The 22,230-nt window shown below is 38.6% G+C and overlaps 1 protein-coding gene across 2 annotated transcripts in view; it reads left to right on the forward strand.

The window, feature by feature from the left end:
- Positions 1-1,737: 1,737 nt before the first annotated feature.
- The window catches only part of LOC148860719 (structural maintenance of chromosomes protein 2-1-like), a 60,449-nt gene continuing 39,956 nt past the window's right edge, over positions 1,738-22,230 (forward strand). Inside the window, exons 1-7 of one of the 2 annotated variants that reach the window (XM_088941096.1) lie at positions 1,738-2,269; positions 3,718-4,398; positions 4,624-4,767; positions 4,885-5,175; positions 8,120-8,305; positions 8,422-8,586; positions 8,667-8,726. In XM_088941096.1, the coding sequence (XP_088797222.1) occupies positions 1,952-2,269; positions 3,718-4,398; positions 4,624-4,767; positions 4,885-5,175; positions 8,120-8,305; positions 8,422-8,586; positions 8,667-8,726 (1,845 nt within the window). In that variant the 5' untranslated portion in view covers positions 1,738-1,951. The remainder of the gene's footprint in view (positions 2,270-3,717; positions 4,399-4,623; positions 4,768-4,884; positions 5,176-8,119; positions 8,306-8,421; positions 8,587-8,666; positions 8,727-22,230) is intronic. The other variant, XM_088941097.1, reaches the window with a different exon arrangement.

Below are 22,230 nucleotides of genomic sequence, written 5' to 3' on the forward strand. Positions count from 1 at the left end.
GCAACCCCCTGGTTTCTGGGTTCAAGGTAATGAACAAAAAGTGTGCAGGTTAAAAAAATCATTATATGGCTTGAAACAATCACCAAGAACCTAGTTCAGTAGATTCCATATAGCAATTCAGCAAAGAAGATACAAGCAATGTCAACCTGATCACACACTGTTTGTGAAAACAAGGGAATGAAGGATTGTAGCATTGATAGTATATGTTGATGATATAATTATCGCTGGTGATTTGAATTATGAAATTCAAAAGTTGAAGGGTTTCCTTGCTACCCAGTTTGAAATGAAGGACCTAGGTCCTTTATGGTATTTCCTTGGGATTGAAGTGGCCTGCTCACAAAAGGGAATTTTCATTTCTCAAAGAAAATATGTCCTAGATCTACTCCAGGATACAAGAAAATTGGGAGTGAAGTTTGTTGATTCCCCTATTGATCTTGACCACAAATTAGGAGATCAAGGTGAACCTTGAAGCAATAGAAAGAGTTCTCAAATATCTTAAGAAGTTCTCATGTGCAGGCTTGTTGTTTCAAAAGTATGGACATTTGAAAGTTGAAGTGTATACCAATGCTGATTGGGCAAGATCCTTGAATGACCGGAAGTCAACAAGTGGCTATTGCACCTTTATAAGAAGGAACCTAGTTACCTAGAGAAGCAAAAAGTAGAATGTGGTAGTTATGTCTAGTGCTGGAGTTGAATATCAAGCAATGTCTCATGGAGTGGCATAAATTATGTGGCTAAAGAATTTGTTAAGTGAGTTGGGCTTTTCAGTTGATGGACCTATGACTCTTTACTGTGATAACAAAGCAGCCATAAACATCGTTGCTAATCCTATGCCGCATGATAGAATTAAGCATATTTAAGTTGACAAACATTTCATCAGAGAAAATGTTATTACAAGGGAAGTATGTACTCCTTATATCAGTTCTGAAAACCAACTTCCAGACATCTTCACAAAGGGGTTACATCACTTGCAACATTATGATTTATGTGACAAGTTGGGTATGATTGATATTTCTGTCCCAACTCGAGGGAGAGTATTGATATGCTTATAATTAAAATTGTGTCGCCCTAGTATAAGTAATAAAAATTTGGCGCTACTCTCTCTCTCTTCCTTCTTCTCATCTAGATAACAAATACAATCAAAAGGCTAGATCTGCCCTTTAGACTTTACTCAATTATAATGAGCTTACAAAATGAAATTATAATTAAAATTAAAATTTTCAAGAAACTTTTGGGGTTTAATAATGAGTTTATTAAAAAGGCTAAAATGAGTATTTAAAAAAAAAAACTAATGCATTAGATCAACGTTTTCTAACTTGGACAATGATGGAAGGGATGTAATATAGGACTTTTCAAAACTACAAGAGAAGTTTTTGTTGAAATCAAACTTTAGGAGATTGAGGAAAAGTTTTTATATTTTACCCTTTTTTTTTGTCGAATTAGATTATATCCGGTAACCTGTCGAATCGGGTCCAGATCTGTATATTATAATCCTAACGGATTCGAGTTGAATTCGAATATGGGATAATTGTCCAATCTAATTTGAATGTACCCCATTCAAATTCGATTGGATCCGTTTGTGTGACTAGTATTCACTGCTGTGGTCGTGTTACTAATTAGGCTGTATTTGGTTTGAAACCTTGAATTAAGAGGTGGGGAAAGGACCTTTCCGTAAATTTTCCAAAATTCTGGTTGCGCGCGTTTTCCCGCCTTTTTTTTATTTTCTATCTCCTGTTTTGGCATTTCAATCCTCTCTTCACTTCTTCCCTTCAAAGTTGATCACATCTCTCAGTGATTGATTCCGACGAACAGCCCTTCCCTTTTCAATCCTCTATTCACTTCCTCCCATCAAACTCTGGGGCTTTCGACCTCCGAAACCCGCCCACTTACCTCCTCAGTTTACACTATTCTTTCTCCTTTTCTTCTTCTCCTAGGGTTTCAGATTGAAGCCATGTACATCAAGGAGATCTGCCTGGAGGGCTTCAAGTCCTACGCAACGCGAACAGTAGTTTCCGGATTCGACCCCTACTTCAATGCCATAACGGGGTTGAATGGCTCAGGGAAATCGAACATTCTCGACTCTATCTGTTTCGTGCTGGGTATCACGAATCTGCAGCAAGTCCGAGCTTCGAATCTACAGGAGCTGGTTTACAAGCAGGGACAAGCTGGGATTACCAAGGCGACGGTTTCGATTGTGTTTGATAACTCGGATCGGAGTAGGAGTCCTCTTGGATACGAAGATTGTCGGGAAATCACAGTGACGCGACAGGTAATGTTGGGTGCTTTCTTGTCGTGTGCTCAAGGATTGTTTATTTGTGAGGGCTTGAGGACTTGGTTTCCTTTATTGATACTTGTACATGCTACATGGTAGAATCCTAAAGCTGTGTTTGGTTTGATAAAAAAATAAGAGATAAACAGGAACTTGAGGGGAAGTTCTTAAGGAAACCAAAAGCAACATAAATGTTGTTAGCTTTGGGAGATTTTGTTGTATTTTTGTGGCTTAACTAGTAATCTGAATATTTTGTTTCCTTTAGATTTCTGTTGTCATTAGGAGAATTTGGAAAAGGTTTGGTATGCTAGAATACGATATTCTACATGATAAATGACCAAATGATGTATATATAATGAGCTTCAATTATATTCTTTCACAATTCATGGTCTCATTTTTTTGATCATCATATGACTTATTCGTTTTTTCTTTGGTTATCATTTTCAACCATTTATTGTGTCCATTCCGTGGGAATACATAACACTTTGGTATGATAACCAAATTATTCTACATTATAAATCCTAAATGTTGTAAGTTCTGTGAATTTTATTTGTAATTCTATTTTATAACCTGACAGATTTGGTGCTGTATCTATCCTATGCTTATTTTGACAATCTGGATTCTTTTTAATACAGACGAAAGACAGATTTCCTTGTGCTAGAAGCCCAAGTCCATAAGTAAATTCTATGGTTTTCATGGTATTTTTATAATTCAACTAGTGATGTGTCTCCTTTCTGTCCATATTGTAGGATTCTGCTCTTTACTATGCCAATTTGTGATGATGTTGACTGATATGGAAACCATAAAATTCTAAATTCTAAACCTTAAATATTGTACATTTTGCGAAGTTAGGAATTGTGAATTTTTTGCAGCATATATTTCTGATCCAGTGGGTAATGTGATTTTCTTATTCTTGTGTGGTCTTTGTATACCCTTTTTACTCATTGATGATAATTGTTCTCTGATTGTGCAAGCATAATTCCAAATGTTAATACTATAAAACTTAAATTTTGTAAATACTGAAGTGCTCTTTTATAGTTGGAGAGGTAAAGCAGCTTCCTTGTCCCCAGTCAAAAAACAGTTTCCTTGTCAGTAACCTGATTATGCTTTTTTTTGGTCAATAGTAACCTGATTATGCTCAGCCATGATAATCCAGAAAGTTTTTTTGTATGTAAACAATTAAATACTACATGCTAAAACCCTAAATGATGTTTTATTTTTTTTTTAAATTATAGACTGCATATTTTTATAATCTAAGAGGTGAAGTACTTGTTTTTAGTTGCTTGCCTAATTTTACATTGTACTTTGTTCTATCATGACAACTAGGAAAAGTCTCAGCATATGAACCATAAAATTCTGAATGTTGAAACCCTTAACCTTGTAGTTTTCTGAACTTAGGGATGCTACTCTTTGAAAATGTTGTTGAGAAATGTTTGTTGACTGTGTAGATTGTTGTGGGTGGAAGGAACAAATATCTCATTAATGGACACCTCGCTCAGCCATCTCGAGTCCAAAATCTTTTTCATTCTGTGCAGCTCAATGTTAATAATCCACACTTTCTCATAATGCAAGGGCGTATAACCAAGGTTTTGAACATGAAACCCCCTGAAATCTTATCCATGCTTGAAGAAGCTGCTGGGACAAGAATGTATGAGACGAAGAAGGAGGCTGCATTGAAGACACTTGAGAAGAAGCAGAGCAAGGTTGATGAGATAGACAAACTTCTTGACCATGAAATACTGCCTGCTTTGGAAAAGCTGAGGAAAGAAAGGATGCAGTACATGCAGTGGGCTAACGGTAATGCAGAATTAGATCGTCTTAGAAGATTTTGTATTGCTTTTGAGTTTGTTGAAGCAGAGAAAATAAGAGACTATGCTGTCACGGAAGTTGAGCAGACCAAAGGAAAAATTGCCCAGATTGAGGATAATGTAAAAAACATGCAGTTGGAGATGCAGGAAATGGAGACCAAAATATCAAACTTGGTTGCTGAAAAAGAAGCAACAATGGGTGGGGAGGTAAAAATTTTGTCAGATAAGGTGGATGCCCTTTCTTGTGATCTTGTGCGAGAAACATCCGTACTAAAAAATCAGGAAGAATTACTCAAGGCAGAAAGGAAGAACACTGAGAAGGTAACTGCAGTTTGGGAGCAGGGACCATATAGGGTTTCTTTCCATTAGCTTCAAATTCTTAACATTATGTTAGATAACAAAAATCTGGGGTGTATTTCTTTCTCCACTGATTCTTTTCTTCTCATTTTCTGGTACTTTTTTTCTATTAACTGTGGGAATCCCATATGCCCATTCCTTAGATTTTGCAGATTTCTAGACATTGATGCTGTGCTAATATTTTTCCAGATTGTAAAAAGCATTGCTGATATTAAGAAGTCCATAGAAGAGAAGGACTCTTGTGTCAAAAAGGCTCAAGATGGGGCCGCTGATCTCAGAAAGAAAGTCGAGAATCTATCTAAAAGTTTGGAAGAATTTGAAAAAGAATATCAGGTAAGATTGCTATTCTTTTTGTTGTTGTCTATTGGTTGCCTGAGGGATTTGTTCATCCTTACATTCACATGTATTTCAATTGCAATTTTACAAAGACAGTGTTATAACTGTTGATAGGGTGTACTAGCTGGTAAGAGCAGTGGAAATGAAGAGAAGTGCCTTGAAGATCAATTAGGTGATGCTAAAGCTGCTGTTGGGTCTGCTGAAACAGAATTGAAACAGTTGAAAACCAAAATAAGCCACTGTGTGAAAGAACTGAAAGAGAAAAAGCAGCAGTTGATGTCAAAACGTGAAGAAGCTGTTGCTGTAGAGAATGAACTTAACATCAGAAAAAAAGATGTGGAACATGTTAAGATGGCTCTAGAATCTGTTTGTTATGAAGAGGCTCAGATGGAAGATCTACAAAAGGTTTGGTTGTTTGTTTCCTTGCATGTCATGCATGCCTTTTGTCTCTTAAACAATGTTTTGAAAATTGTATTCGTTCGATTATTTCTATTTTTTAGAAACTTGTCAAAAAAATTAAGTATAGATATATTGAAAGGCTAAATATATATAGAAAAGTGATTTTACCCTATTTTTTAATCTATATCTACCATATTTGTACTTAAAACAAGAAAATTTGCCACTTATACAATAGAAGCCTATGATGATATAATCAAGTTTGACTTGAAAATCAAACAAATCTACATACAATGGCCCTTTAACTTACATATGATACACAGTAAACTCAATTTCTAGTATAGAACAATGTAAATAAATCATTTTCTAGTAAGGGCTTTAAAAAAGTCTCCCACGACAAAACTAAACATACACAAAAACAAAAAACAAAGTAGAGAACTGTTATGGGTCCAGGCATAGGATCTCGTCACGGGTCAGTCCACGGGGAGAACCTCTAGTTTCCCTTTGCCCCTCCCTTTGCGTGCTGGCCCTATCGTGGCGACCTAAGGGGTGATTTATCCAAGAGATCACCCTAACTCTCCTTTACTCTTTTTTTTGACTGAAATTTTGGATGCCTTTATTCAATAATAGTGGTTCCTTAAATAGGAGATTACAAGAGTCTTGCTCTTAGGGAGACTCCTTGCTGAATGGGGAGACCTCCAACTCTATCTTGATAAGATAAGACTGATAAGATAAGATAATTCTCTCTTAATCCTAATCTAATAAGATAAATAAGATAAGTCTCTCTTAATCCTAATCTAATAAGATAAGTCTCTCTTAATCCTAATCTAATAAGATAAGATAATATAATTTACTAACTTAATAAGATAAGAATAACAATATAGTCTAATATAATCTGTTGAATGGATAAGACTGTTGTTGTCGAATTGGATAGGATGAGAACATCAGATCATTGCTGCTGTTGTTCCCAATACGCGTCCACATCATTACTCCCCTCTTGGACTACTAGCTTGTCCTTAAGCTCAAATTCAGGATGGGAGTCGGGAAACATCGTCAAAGGATTCTTGGATAGGTGGAATGACTTTGCCCTCCTGGATCGGGTTCCAATGAAGATGGTTCATCCTCGTCTTCCTCTTGTTTCACCAGGAGGCAGAAAAGTCTTTTACACTTGTGCCCTGTTGAGTAGAGTTCATTGCAATTAAAACATTGTCCCCTCGCCCTACGCTCCACCATCCCAGCCCTGGACAAGTGCTTAATAGGGGGTGCAACGACGCTGCTCCCCATACTAGATGCTGATTTGGAATTGTTGCTCGTCTGTGGCTTTTGTTCTTGGCTGGCTACTGAATATGGAGCCATTCCGAGTGGTTCCGAGGATGCCCATGCTGATGGAGGTTGCCCCATACTGAAGGTTTCATGGCTGAGTTGTAGTTTGCGTTTGAAGGCGTGAGCTATATTCATGGCTGTAACTAGGTTGGGGGGATTCTGCATTTCCACGTCCACCTGCAGGGGTTTTGCTAACCCAGCGGTGAACGTGTCTACCTGTTGGTCCGGTCGCACTAAAGATGCCCTTGCGAGGAGGGTCTGGAACTGGTGCTGGTATTCTGCCACCGTGCTGGTTTGTTTAAGGTTAATCAGCTCGCCTAAGGGGTTGCTTGTTAGTGGGGGCCCAAATCTAAGAAGGCAGTATGACTTGAACTGGGTCCAATTGAGCCCAGGTTCTTCCTATTCTAATCGATAGAACTAGAGTTGCGCTACCTTTGTTAAGTGAAAGGTGGCTAGGCTTACCTTATCCCAGTCGTATGTCCGTTGATTTCGAAAAAATTGCTCGCACCGGTACAGCCAACCCAAGGGATCTCCGTTGCTGTTGTACGACGGGAATTCTAACCTGTTGTACTTGGGGATGACTGCGGCCCCTGGTTGTCGAACCGTTGTTCGCTAGAAGACTCCGACAGATCTGGTTGGCGGCCGCTAGTGGTTGTCACCCCTTCTGTGTTCCTCTCTTTGCTAGAAAGGAATAACTCCATCAGACGCCGTAGCTCCTTGACTTCGTCCTTGATTTCCCGTACTTCCGAGCTGGTCTCCATGAGACGGTGCTCGAGTCCGTGGACCCTGGACAACAGTTGCTCCAGATCACCCATGACGCCTTGCTCTGATACCAAAATGTTATGGGCCCGGGCGTAGGATCTCGTCACGGGTCGGTCCACAGGGAGAACCTCTAGTTTCCCCTTGCCCCTTCCTTTGCGTGTTGACCCTATCGTGGCGACCTAAGGGGTGATTTGTCCAAGAGATCACCCTAACTCTCCTTTACTCTTCTCTTTGACTGAAATTTTGGATGCCTTTATTCAATAATAGTGACTCCTTAAATAGGAGATTACAAGAGTCCTGCTCTTAGGGAGACTCCTTGCTGAATAGGGAGACCTCCAACTCTATCTTGATAAGATAAGACTGATAAGATAAGATAAGTCTCTCTTAATCCTAATCTAATAAGATAAGACAATCTCTCTTAATCCTAATCAAATAAGATAAGTCTCTCTTAATCCTAATCTAATAAGATAAGATAATATAATTTACTAACTTAATAAGATAAGAATAACAAGATAGTCTAATCTAATCTGCTGAATGGATAAGACTGTTGCTGCCGAATTGGATAGGATGAGAACATCGGATCATTGCTGCTGCTGTTCCCAATACACGTCCACATCAAGAACTGATTCTTAATTGAATTTATTTGAATCACAGTGAATTGTAAAAATCGTAAAAATGTAAGATTTATGAATCAAAACGTAGGATTCAAACAAAAATCATAAGATTTTTGCAGAAAAGGATTCAGACATAAGATTCGAATTGAAACCCTTGGGATTCATGATTCAAATTGTGAATCGTATTGTAAATCATAAGATTTTGACAACTTTGCTCTTAAACTTAATGTATATATATTTTAAATCTATGTCAGGATCGTGTATCTGAGTTGGAGCTGGTGCAGAAATTGAAGGATGAGGTTCGGGTACTTTCAGGACAATTGGCAAATGTCCAGTTCACTTACCGTGATCCTGTGAAGAATTTTGACAGGTCAAAAGTGAAGGGTGTGGTTGCAAAGCTCATTAGAGTGAAGGATAGCTCCACAATGACTGCATTGGAGGTTAGCTGGCACTTTGCATGATACCATAGAGCCTGCATGCATATTTATGAGTTCTAATATTCTCATACTAAACTTGAAGTAATAAGATTTCAATATAAAAATAATGGATCGTGCAGGTTGCTGCTGGAGGCAAGCTATATAATGTTGTTGTAGACACTGAAAATACGGGAAAGCAGCTACTCCAAAATGGTGACCTTCGAAGAAGAGTTACAATTATACCTCTGAACAAAATACAATCTCATACTGTTCCCCCTAGGGTTCAAAATGCTGCTGTTAGATTGGTTTGTTTCTGTATTTGGTTTCCACCCTTTATATTCTTTCACTATATCTATTGGTTCATAAATAATGTGCTTGTCTTCAGGTTGGTGATGGAAATGCCCAACTGGCACTTTCTTTGGTTGGATATGATGAGGAAGTAAAGGTTAAGTCCTATTGATCAAGAATTCCCTGTCATTTTTGCATTGTGCATATACCTCGCCTTTTAATTAAGTTATTGTCATGTGTAAGTCCCCTGCTCATATTTATTTGGTTTCTTGTTGTGCCTGATGAATGACCAAAGCCATGTCCTACTCTCCTTTTGTAACAGATGAATTTTATTGGTTGTGAGTGAAAAAAAATAATATATTTACTTCCTGTGCTAAGCACCTCCGTAAATAGGCTAGCCACTGCTACCATATCCCATCCCTCTCTAATTACAATTAGAATTTTTTACATCTGTCCCCAAAATAATTGTTCTCTGTTTACCTATTCTATCAGCCAAGTTGTTTGCTAATCTATTAACCCAAAAGAAGAGACCATTTCACTAGTCAAATGTATTGTCTCCCAGATTACATTATGAAACATTATGTTTAATCTGTTGATTTCCCTCTTCTAACCTGTATTTGTACCTTATTAAACATTATGTATAATTGCTAAGATACCCATAGGAGGGGCAAACAGAAATAAGAAAAGAAGTACAATATTTGGATTAAGATAAATGCTATTATGTAACAGGTCCTATGCTAATATGGGATACCTATCATCTGTAAGTTCTATTCTCTTCATAGCTCTGCTTTTTTTTAATAAGTCTGAGGCTGCATATGGTAAGAGTGTAAATGTAAAATGTACAGTTCATGAAAATGAAAACTTGGTTTGGTTTTGCATTGATAAATTTTGTATTCTTACCAAACATATTTGATTGTGATGGGTACAAACATGAATTCCAATACTAGAACCTATCTTTTTTCTATTGACCAACTTTGAGTGCAAAAGTTTGCTACCACTTTTACATTTTGAATGCAAATATGCCAGAAAAAAGAAGTTTACTATCATTTTCAATACAAAAAGTGTATTCTTATCAAGTGCCTGCAAACCTGAACTAGAGTGCAAATTCACTTCGGTTCAGTGTTTGCACTCTTACCAAACACAGCCTTAGTTTATTTATTCTTTTAATTTTTTTTTTCAGTTTAGAATTATGGCCTTCTTTATTTGTTAATAAATTTTGGATGCAATTTTTATTTAAATATTTATTTTATAGCATTGTGTTTGCAAAAATTGCATTACTGACAGTAGTAGATTTAAAATGCTGTTGTCTTTTATATATGATGATTTGCCATGTGTTGAGAGAAAATGAATATTTTTTTTTGATAATTGAAAATGAGAAAATGAATGTTACTGATAAAGTGCATTTTCAGTTTTTCAATTTATATGCATGCTGATCGGTAGACAAAACTAGTAAATTGACCTAGAATTTAGTTTTTCGGTAAAATTCTATTCGCCAAGCAATGCCTAGATAACTGGGTGCTCAAATGTCACTAAGAATTTCCCATATGCCTTGACAACTATTAATTACACATGTTGACAAAAATGAATTCCATTTGTGTTTTTGTTTTCCATTGGTGGTTATTTCTCTTGCTCTTTATTAGTGGATATGAGTTACAGGTTAGAAGAGTAGGGGTATTTTTGGAAAAAGTATCCTAATTAGTTGAGTAAGATTGGGGCTTTTATCAAAAAGAGTCATTCAGGAATATTTGGGAGATTACCAAATATGAAGAGGCCGGGCAAAGGAAGATTGAGTTGAAGGTTGCAGTGGTCAACAAAGGAAAATGTAACAAGACCCAGTCCAATAACAAAGAATTTGAAGATAGAGAAGGTGAGTACAGTGGTGGCAAATCAGGCACGACAAGAGAAGCATCTTAGCTGTAAGATAGAAATGATTCAGACATAGATAATAGAGTTATTTTAGGCCATTCCTCTCCTTAGAATAGTAAGAGTGCTATAGATGAGGCTGTTGAAGGCTGCACAAAGGAGGTGGACGTGAGAGAAGTGGCAGAGCAGAGATCTGTAGTAGAGGCTTTTGCAGAGGTGGTGGTGACAAGGGGGTAGGGATGGCAAGGGGCGGGTTTTGTAAATTCTAGACCCTACCCGCCTCCCTAAACTTCCCAACCTATACCCACCCCAAAACCCATAGCGAGTTGGATTTTGAGAATACAAACCCTCTCCGCACCTGAAAATGCAAAACCCTCCTTGCATTCAAGGGTAGGGGCGGGTTGGGTTTAGAACCCGCATCCACTTTCCTATTATTTCTTGTCATATGTAAGGAATAAATAGTAAAATAACATGAATAAACAACAAAATTTCCAATTATTTGGTTAAGGCATGTAAAAAACACATAAACTATCAGTTATCCTTTACATAAAATTCAAAATATTATTAAATTCAAGAACTAATACATAGAGTTTATATGCTTTCCAACAATATGTGGGTTGGGTAGGGTCGGGTTTAGCTGAATACCATACTCTACCTGTACCCGTATGGGTTGTAGAATCCCAAAACTTGTCCCCACCCCAACAAAAAAAAAAAACCACCCTGTTAGGGAGGGTAGGGGTGGGTACCCACCAGGTAGGCTAGAAATTGCCATCCCTACAAGAACAAGGGGGTGCTCATAAGAGAGGTATGTTCTCTCTAAAATCTGGTAAACAGGTTGAGGTCATTATACATTAAATAAATAAAATTTGAACTTTATGGATGGTTGCGACAAAGAAGGGTACCTACGATCCGTTATTCTCTTGCTTTGACTTGAGCTCTTCTCTTCTTCCTTTTTTTTTCTATTTTCCTCTTATTCTAATCTTTCTTTTCTTGATTTCTGTGCATAAATCTTTAAATAATCATCAAAATGTTTTCTGATTTGAATTACTTCTTGGTATCATAGTAGTTTCTTTCTTTTCTTCTTCCCTATAGAATCATAATCTACTTGGATCAGAATGGTGTATAGAGTTTCATGTTGTTCATCACCATTGATTGATGCCACTTGGCTTGTAGAGGTATTTGGAGAGGGCTTATTTATGTTTGAAGGCTCAGAAGTTATTCCTGAAGTCTTTGCTCGAAACCAAAATCAATTGGAGAGAGCTTGGATTGGTTCAAGTTGAGCACCCCAGAATCAGTTTGGAGTGGTACTTGCCTCTTCTTTGACTCATTTTGAACGCATTTAGAGAATGAAGTTATTCCTGAAGTCTTTGCTCGAAACCAAAATCAATTGGAGAGAACTTGGATTGGTTCAAGTTGAGCACCCCAGAATCAGTTTGGAGTGATACTTGCCTCTTCTTTAACTCATTTTGAACGCATTTAGAGGTTGGCAGTTGTTGGGCGGCCTTTTGTGAAGACAAGAGGAAGTGGCTGCATCTTCTATTTTTCTCTTAAGTTCTAGGGTCAATAAAACTCTAGTTTTTGGTGTATACTCGATTATGGATCAATTTATTTTTTAGTGTACTGTATTTTTGTTTAGAGTGTTTTTTATTGATTCTGTAAATCAAAAGGAGTCTATTGTAGTTGATTTTAAGCAATGCTTGCTGTTCAGGGTTGTTCCAATGGGGTTTAGAGACAATGTTTTGGACATGTTGACTATTGTTAGATTGGATGGAACAAACTATTTGGAGTGGGGTTAGACGGGGTTGGCAATTTTTTAACCCAACCTACTAACCCATCCATTAATTGACAGATTGAAGGCATATCTGCGACGTGGGTTGGACATGTCAATGCTCCTCTATGCCTTCAATCTGTCAATGCCCAAAAAGTATCATCTAGGGGTTGGGTGTGGATGCCAAACAAGCCATATCTGCGACGTGGATTGAACAAACCTTTCATAATCATCACGAGGAACACTCACCATCTCCTTGCCTGGACCATCTGGAGAGGTAGAAAGCATCTGGTCAGCTGACCGGCTCTTCTGTCTAAAGTTGGAACTGGTGTCACTAGTCATGGCATGGTTGGCCCATGTCGAGGGTGGACCATGTAAGTCATAGCAGTAGTTAATAGTATGTCCATCCAAACCACAATGAGTACACCTCCGGGGACCTGAGCCACGTCTTCTACCACGAGCTCCCTTTGAATCTCTGCCTCCAGTACGACCACCACCACGGATATGTGTAGATCCACCACTACCACTCCGGCCATACATTGGACCACTTTTGCCACCACGGCCAGGCTGGGCTCCTCGAGCCCCACTTCTGCCACCTTGTCCTCTCGACACTGCAAATGCTGATTTATCTGAGATATTAGAGTTTTCCATAGATCCAATGGAAGTCCTCTGAAGACGAGCAAACACCTCCTCTAAAGATGGAAGGGCAGATCCTCCTAGTATCTGGGCTCGTATTGGTTCATACTCAGACTTCAGCCCTACTAGAAATCGAGTCACATCAAACTGCTCTCTCTGTTGCTGTTGAACCTTGACATCAGAAGTGAGAGGGTGATAGACATTTAGCTCACTACGGATATTTCTCATATTGGCATAGTACTCCTCAAGGCTCTGATTTCCTTGTTGCAGATTGAAGTATTCTTGATACAGTTGATGTACCCTGGTTGTATTATCCTGGCCAGAATACAATTTCTTAGCATGATCCCACACCTCTTTGGCTGTGTCAAGAAACATGAAGTTCACACTGATTCTGGGTTTCATACTGTTCCACAACCATGTGATAATCTATGCATCTTCTTGTTCCCAGTCTTCATACTCCTGAGAACTCGTGGGGGGTTTCTCCTCTCTTATGTGCTTTACCTTCTTCTTCGTCTTCAGAAAAACCTCTATAGACTTGGCCCAAGGGACATAATTCTCTCCATTCAGTTTAATGGAGGTCATTTGGACATTCAGGTAGTCAGTAGATATCATTATACTAGGTCTACTATCACTGTTTTTTGCCATTGCTGAATTCCCTTATCACTGAATCTTGAACACTACACACTGCATACTGCACTCAGACACTTCACCGAAATCTGCACATTGATTTCAGCAATGACAAAGGCTGAAAGCTGTACTTGTAACACCACAAACCCTACTCTACTGCTACCGGAAGTTTCACCATTAAGTAAACACTACTTCTCGTTGAATCACACACAAACCAGTATAAACCCTAGCATACTGCAATCTGAAAACCCATCATACCATCTGTACCACACCTCTCATGTGTTCCGTAAAAGAAAATACACAGAAAAAACTCCTTACCTCATCGCCTGAAAGCCAACCACACGAAGGAATGAAACACCACTGCACCATACACACCAGCCCTACATTAATTAGGGGAGGGCTTAGAAACCACAACAACCAATCACCAATGACACCGCCGGAGGCATAGAAACCTCCAAGGGAAGAGGGCGATCATTCCTTTGCAGCTCTTTTCCCAGTCTCCAACCAACGGTTGAGAAATCCAAGAAAAATCCTAGTTCAAATGCGCAGAAAACAGAATTCTAGCAGGTCTGATTTGTTTGATGTTGTTCTAATACCATGTTAAAGTTTGGCCTGCCCTAGAAGTCTGTTTTGCTTGTTAGCTATAAAGTAAACAACAAGAAGGAAGAGAGGAAAGAAGAAGGAAGAAAGAGGAAGGAGAAGAGAAAAGGTCTAGTTTGAAAATAGGAAAAAGTCAACCCTAGTTTCGGCCAAACCTATTATTATATTATTAATGTGACTGGAAAAGACATAAGAGCCCTTATTTAAGTAAGAGGCACTCGAACTAACATAATACTACACATCAGCACTCTCAACAGGTACGAAGACCGAAATACTCCTTCATTAGCACAAACTTTTGAAGGTCATAATTTTTTGCTTGAATGTTCAATTGGGGTGATATTGTTTTGGGTTTTGGGTGCCTTTTCGAGGCCTATGCATTCTAAGGTGCCTTGCCCCACTATTTTTGCCAAAAAAACCTTTTTTGGCTTCAAATTGCAATTTTTGAATTTTTTTACAAACAAAAATTTAAAAATTGAATTAAAAGTTATAAAGTAAATAAAAAAATAATGCATATATTACATGTAGAATGGGCCCTACACCTTTTAGATTTGAAAACATGTGGTTGACTCACCTAGATTTTGTTTTGGGGTTTAAGATTGGTGGAATGAGGAGTTAAGAGGTTTTAGGTGGAAGGGAGTCAGATTTCATAAGAAATTGAAAAGACTTAGAGCCAAAATAAAAGAGTGGAATAGAGTGCATTTTGGGCATTTAGAGGAACAAAAGTTTGCCCTTCTTTCCCATATTGATGTGTTGGACTAGAAGGAATCTCGAAGGTTGCTTAATGGTCAAGATAAAGAGCTAAGGTGGAAACTAAAGGAGTTGGAAGAGGTTCTCTATAGAGAGGAAACCTCTTGGAGATAGAAGTTAAGATATAATTGGACAAAGGAAGGGGATGGGAACAGAAAATTCTTTCATGTAGTGGCTAATTGGAGGATAAGGAAAAAAAAAGGCTAAATTAGCGGTCAATGGGTGGGTAATCTCTTTGTAGAATGTGATAGCTAGGATTTTTATAGATCATTTCTAGTCAATCTTCAGTAGACCTTTGAATGATAGGTTGAGGGTGCAAGGAGTGGACTGGCCATGTTTGCCTTAGGGTAAGTTAAGTTGGATAGAAAGGAATTTTGAGGAAGTGGAAATTAAACATGTAGCCTTCTTAGCTCTAGAGAGTAGAGTCAATGCTACTTTTTTTGCCTTGATTCTTAGAAAGTCAAGAGCTAGTTAACCTAAAGATTTTAGACCAATAAGATTGGTGACTAATATTTGCAAAATCTTGGCTAAGGTTTTCTCTTTCAGATTAGAGCATTTCTTCCCTCTCTCATTAGAAAACTCAAGGTGCCTTTGTGTAGAGTAGACAAATAATTGACCAGATCTTAATAGCCAATGTGTGTGAGGGGGTTTAGCCATTGAAGTTTTGTTTGTAAATTGGACATTGAAAAGGTCATTAGGTAGGATTGGGGTACTAGTGACCCACTCCAGTTTGCTGATGATATTATGATTTTTTGTGAAAGGAGTGACCCAAGGGAATTGGAAAATCTGAAAGAGTTGATAGTTTGCTTTGAAAAAACTTGAACATAAATTTTAAAAAGGGTTGTGTGGCGAGTGTTAGTTTGGATCACCAAGTTGTTGATTCCATTGTAGAGTGTTTAGGTTGTTTCACTTCTTCCTAGCCTTTGACTTACTTAGGTCTACCCTTAGGTGCTAACCCAAATGAGAGCTGGTTTTGGGATCCTTTGGTATAAAGATTTGGAAAAAAGCTAGCATTATGGGAGAAAAAATATTTCTCCTTGGGGGGGTAGGGTCACTTTGATAAAAAGCACTTTAGCTAACCTACCAGTTTACTTCCTTTCAGTCTTTAGGATTCCTTCTAGGGAGGCTAAGAAGTTAGAAAAGTTGATGAAGGATTTTCTTTGGGAACTAGGGGAGGAGAAAAGAACTATTTAGTTAGGTGGGAGTTAGTGTGCTGAAGTAAGGAGGAAGGTGGTTTGGGACTAGGGAATTTAATCCAAAGGAACTTAGCCTTATTGGGGAAGTGACTGTGGGGGTGGCTGTTGGAGAGAGAGGCTTTGGCATTAGGTAGTGGCGAGCATTCATGGTCTATTGGAAAATGGATGGGATATATGTTTCTTGTTAAGTTACTTTGGTAACTTCTTGGAAAGCAATTCACAGAATCCTTCCTCAATTCTTCAATTTTGTTAGGTATGATGTTTGTTTTGGTGTGTTGAGTTGGGCCTAGTTGTTTTTTATTCTTATTTTAAGCTATTTAGTTAGGAAGTTGTTGGGTACTAGGCCCATTAGTTTATGTTTCTAAGTTGTGACTGTTCAACCACATTAGTAGCCGCCCTACTAAGGGCATCCTTGTAATATCTCATCTTTTAAGTTAAGTATAAATATAATGAGGGGTTGGCAGCTAGGGTTAATTTTTCAAGAATCTTGGTTGACTTCCCATTCTTTTCTCCCTCTCTTTTCTTCTCTACTATTGAAATCTTTATCTTCCTCCCCTTTCCTTTCACAAGAAATTCAACTAAATCTACACTTAGTGATTTCTACTTGGTATCAGAGTAGGTCGAAGGTTCCTTGAGTTGTTTCCTCATGCAGCCCTAGATCGGCCGACTGCATGGTGATTTAAGAGGCTGATCGAAGTTCTCAGGTAAGCCCAGTTTTTGGATTTTTTGGTGGATCTGTGTGTCTTGTAGCTGGTCTAGGGTTTCTCATTAAAATCAGGAAAAAAATGGAGAAAGGGGAAGAGTTATGTTTCTATTGGACTCTTTAATTTTGAACTAGGAAGTAGCGCCCTAATTTTTTAAGGTTCCCTGGAGTTTTCTGTAGAGGGCAGTTCAAGTCTTGCCTGATTTGGAGGCTTCTAGAGAGAGCGGCTGCCTCTTCTCTCTCTTCTCTCGTCCCACAGAAAAGGAATCTTTTGTGGGAAGACTGTCTAGGACACCAGAAAGGTGTTGGTTCCAAAAGTGTTTCGTTTGATCTTGTTACATATTTCATTTATTTTCTTTACTTTTTTTGAGATATATAGTGATGACTTGGTTCTACAACCCCATCCCATATTTCCTTAGTTGTATTTGCCCATAAAAAATTTTATTTATATGGGGCAACATGGAATTACACAAGGCAGAATGTTGAGAAATGTTACTAGGGCTTATTAGTTGAGAAATCAGATTATTTCTACAAGGTAGGGAGATAGATCTGTTGCAGCCTATTTTTCAACCCTTAAAACCCTGTGGTAGGAGATTGACCATTTAGAGACATTTGCTTGGGAAACCACTAAGGATGCAACTACCTATCAGAAACATCTAGAGAAGTACATGGTGTTTGAATTTCTTGCTGGCCTTAATCCTGAGTATGATATTGCAAGACATCTTCTTTCCAAGGACAGTGTTACCCTCTCCCAGGCATATGCCTTTGTGTCGGGGGAGGAGAGCAAGAGAGATGCGATGATGAAAAATCCTATTTTTGATCAGTCTGTCATGGTGAGTATTGTGAAACCTAAACAAAGTGGAGATTGGGGTGGCAGTGAAATCAAGAAGGAAGATAAAAGAGATTTGATCTGTGACTATTGTAAGAAGCCTAAACATACAAGAGATACTTGTTGGACGCTTCACCCACATCTTGTGCCGACTAGACTGAAAAATAAGAAGGGAAATGCACACATGGCAGTTATTGGTGACATTCCGGCCCCTCCTACTACAACTGCTGTAGTAAGGGCCGAACTTGAGAGGTATGGACAACTTTTGAACCAACGGGATATAGCCAGTTCTAGTTCAGCAGCAAGCGGACAACAAGGTACAGGTGGCACTGGTGGAGTCCACTCTACTGCCTTTGCTTACATAGGTAGTTCACACATCACTGCAAATTATGTTTCTACTTCAGGTACGGAGGGACCTCCTTGGGTTATAGATTCTGGAGCCTCAGAGCACATGACCCATAGCTCTACTATTTTTTCTTCTTACCCGCTCTGTTCTGGTAGAGATAGGGTCTCCATAGTTGATGGATCCCATGTTCCTATTGCTAGGAAGGGATCTGTCAAGATTAGTGATTCTATTTCTCTACCATCAGTCCTTCATGTTCCTAAATTGAGCACTAATTTGTTATCTGTTAGTAGTTTGATTAAGAACCTGAATTGCTCAGTAATTTTTTCTCCTGGTCATTGTATTTTGCAGGATCTGGATTCAAAGATGACGATTGGGAGTGGTTGTGAAGTGAATGAGATCTATTTCTTGGATATTCTTCCTCCTCATCAGAGTCATCATGTCAGTAGGGATAGTGAGTCAGTGTCTGTGGGTCAATTTATGCTTTGACATAACCTTTTGGGCCATTTACGTTTTTTTTTTCTTTGAGTTTTTTGTTTCCAAAACTTTTTGAGTTAGTTAGTTTGTCAAGCCTGGAGTGTGAAGGTTGTCAAGTTGGAAAACATTGTAGACATTTGTTTAAACCTAATAATAAAATGTGTTCTTCTTTTGATGTTATTCATTCGGATGTGTGGGGACCTTACCATGTTCCTTCTATGGGAGGCTATCGATATTTTCTCTTATGTGTGGATGATTTCTCACGATACTCTTGGATTTATTTGATGAGATCCTGTGATGAAGTACCATCCTTGGTGAGACAATTTCATCAGATGGTGCTAACACAGTTTGGAACAAGAATAAAGGTGTTCAGGTCAGACAATGCCAGAGAATATTTTGAAAACACTTTGCCTCATATCGGTTAGAATATGGTGTTGTTCATCAGAGCAGTTGTCCCTATAGTCCACAACAGAATGGTGTCGCAGAAAGGAAGAATAGACACATTGTTAAGATTGCAAGAAGCATGATGAGCACATCTACAGTTCCAGTTCGGTTTTGGGGTGATGCGGTTCTCACAACAGTATATTTGATTAACAGGGTGCCCTCTCGTATACCTGGATTCAACAACCCATTCAGTCTCTTTTTTCTTGAGGGGGAGATGTTTCATATTCCTCTCAGGGTCTTTGGATGTGTCTACTTTGCACATATCCTTGGTCCTCACCGCTCGAAGCTTGATCCCAAGGCAAAGAAGTGTGTCTTCCTTGGATATGCAGAAAATTAGAAAGGGTACTGTTGCTATGATTCAATCTCTGGAAGCCGGTACGTTATCATGGATGTTACTTTTTTTGAACCCACATACTTTTAAAAGAATCCTTCTCAGGGGGAGTGTTTTGGGGAAGTGAGTCAATAGTCTATTCCTCTCCTAGTTCCAATGCTTGTGACTACTCCTGTGCTTGACCATCCTGTGTCACCTACCTTACCACCTCCTTTGCGTCTTGCTTCTCAGCATTACTTACGACAGAGACTTCACAAGGAGGTTGATTCTACTGTAGCAGAACTCACATCACTTCCTGTTGATTCCTTGGAGACTCTAGATTTGGCTGACATGGATTCAAGTAATCCTCTTGGTCCCGCTACTGTTTCAGTTCCCATTGGTTCTACTAACCCTATTACAGATAACCTTGATCTTCCTATTGCTCTCAGAAAAGGGAGGAGAAAGTGTATTGCTCATTGTATTTCACAGTACTTATCCTACAATGGACTTTTTCCTCCTACCGTGTTTTTCTTTCCTTCCTTGACTCAGTGTCTATACCTAAGGATGTTAGCGAGGCTCTCTCCAAACCTGAGTGGAAGACAACTATGCAGGAAGAGATGGTAGCTTTGATTAAGAATCAGACATTGAACATTGTGGATCTACTAGAAGGCAAGGAGACAGTTGGATCCAAATGGGTTTACACAGTAAAATATAAGGCAGATGGAAGTATAGAAAGGTACAAGGCAAGACTTGTTGCAAAAGGGTACACACAGACCTATGGTATTGATTACTTAGAGACCTTTGCACCAGTTGCAAAGATGACCTTTGTTCGGATACTTCTTTCTCTTGCTACTTCATACTCTTGGCCCTTGTTTCAACTTGATGTGAATAATGCTTTCCTAAATGGGGATCTACAAGAGGAAGTGTATATGAATCTTCCTGTAGGCTTTTACAGTGATACTGAAAAGGGAAAGGTATGCAGGCTTAAGAAGTCATTTTATGGCTTGAAACAATCTCTTAGAGCATGGTTTGACAGATTCAAAAAGGCCTTGATTGCTTTTGGATACACTTAGACTTAATCTGATCATACCTTGTTTGTAAAGCGAAGGGGATTTTTGGTGTCAGTCCTAAATGTTTATGTGGATGATATTGTTGTCCCGGGGAATGACCTAAGTGAGATTGATTGTCTGAAAAGGAATCTACATAAAGAATTTGAAATTAAGAAACTTGGAGAACTGAGATACTTCTTAGGCATTGAAGTTGCAAGATCAAAACATAGAATTTTTATCTTTCAAAGGAAGTATGTTTTGGATCTTCTTCAAGAGACAGTGAAGCTAACGAAGGTAATCAATACTCCTATTGATCAAAACCATAGAATCAATGCATCAGAAGGTGAACCAGTAAAGGACATTGAGATGTATCATAGACTTGTGGGTCAGATGCTATACTTGTGTATGACAAGACCAGACATTTCCTTTGTAGTAAGTGTGGTAAGTCAATACATGCATGCTCCATGAGTCCAGCATTGGGAGGCAGTGGACAAAATTCTTGCTTATCTGAAGGGACACCCGGGTAGAGGCATATTGTTTACTAATTATGGACAGTTGAAACTAGAGGCTTATACAGATGTAGATTGGACAGGATGCCTTGATGACAGGAGATCTACTTTAGGAGTTTGTACCCTTGTTGGGGGTAACCTTGTCTCGTGGAAGAGTAAGAAACAAACAGTGGTGGCAAGATCAAGTGCTGAAGCTGAATACAGGGCCATGGCACATGGAGTTTCAGAACTTCTTTGGATCCGTTCCTTGTTAGAAGAAATTGGTGTACAGGCAGAAGAACCTATGATGTTGTACTGTGATAACCAGGCAACAATTAACATTGCCCATAACCCAGTCCAACATGACTGAACTAAGCACATTGAAGGTGATAGACATTTTATCAGAGAAAGAGTAACTTTTGGAGAAGTTTGTCTTCCATACATTGCTTCTGATCTGCAGCTTGCGGATGTTCTCACAAAAGGTGTTGCAAAGAACAAGCTGGAGCATGATCTAAGCAAGTTGGAAATGTGTGACATTTACTCCCAACTTGAGGGGGAGTGTTGAGTTGGGCCTAGTTGTTTTTTATTCTTATTTTAAGCTATTTAGTTAGAAAGTTGTTGGCTTTAGGCCCATTAGTTTTTGTTTCTTAGTTGTGACTGTTCAGCCACATTAGTAGCCACCTTACTAAGGGCATCTTTGTAATATCTCATCTTTTAAGTTAAGTATAAATACAATGAGGGGTTGGTGGCTAGGGTTAATTTTTCAAGAATCTTGGTTGACTTCCCACTCTTTTCTCCCTCTCTCTTCTTCTCTACTACTGAAATCTTTATCTTCCTCCCCTTTCCTTTCACAAGAAATTCAACTAAATCTACAATCAGTGATTTCTACTTGGTGATTTAGTATTCTTTTGGGAGGACACTTGGGTGGGTGACCAACCTCTTAAGTATCTTTTTTGCTCTCTTTATTCCATTTTTCTCCATAAAATGGGTTGTTTCTACTTTTCTCTTGTCTCCTATTCTCCCTTTGTCCTTGAATTTGGATTCTGGTTTTAGAAGAGGCTTGAGGGATGAGGAGGTTACTATTGTTTTTGATCTTTTATCTTCTCTAGGTAATATTTGTTTAGGTCCTTCAAAACTAGATAGAAGGACTTGGTCACCAGCTTCAAAGGGCTCCTTTTCTTTTGTCTCCTTTTCTGTATCCCTCTATTCTCTTTCTACTCTTGGGTCTTTCCTTGCCAATGAAGTTTGGGTGAGGCTGATCCCCCCCAAAGTTGCTATTTTTTGTTGGGGAGTTTTTCTCGGGAAGATTAACACCTCGGGAAACCTGCAAAAGAGGGACCCTTACTTGTGTTTCTCCCCTAATGAGTGTTTTCTTTGCAAAGCAAATGGTGAGAATTGCTACCACTTATTGATTTCTAGCCTAGTTTCTGTAGCTAATTGGAATTGGATTTTTGCGTTCTTTGGGTGTAGGGGGTACTATAGATGTGCCACAAAGAAAACTATTTAAGTAGTATAAGGTGGCTTATGTGTTAGTTGTTTTAGAGTAAATAAATTGAATCATGTTATGTCACTATTGTTTGC

This window comes from Nelumbo lutea, chromosome 4, assembly GCF_056320005.1.
Source record: "Nelumbo lutea isolate HS-2025 chromosome 4, American lotus-T2T, whole genome shotgun sequence".
NCBI lineage: Eukaryota > Viridiplantae > Streptophyta > Magnoliopsida > Proteales > Nelumbonaceae > Nelumbo > Nelumbo lutea.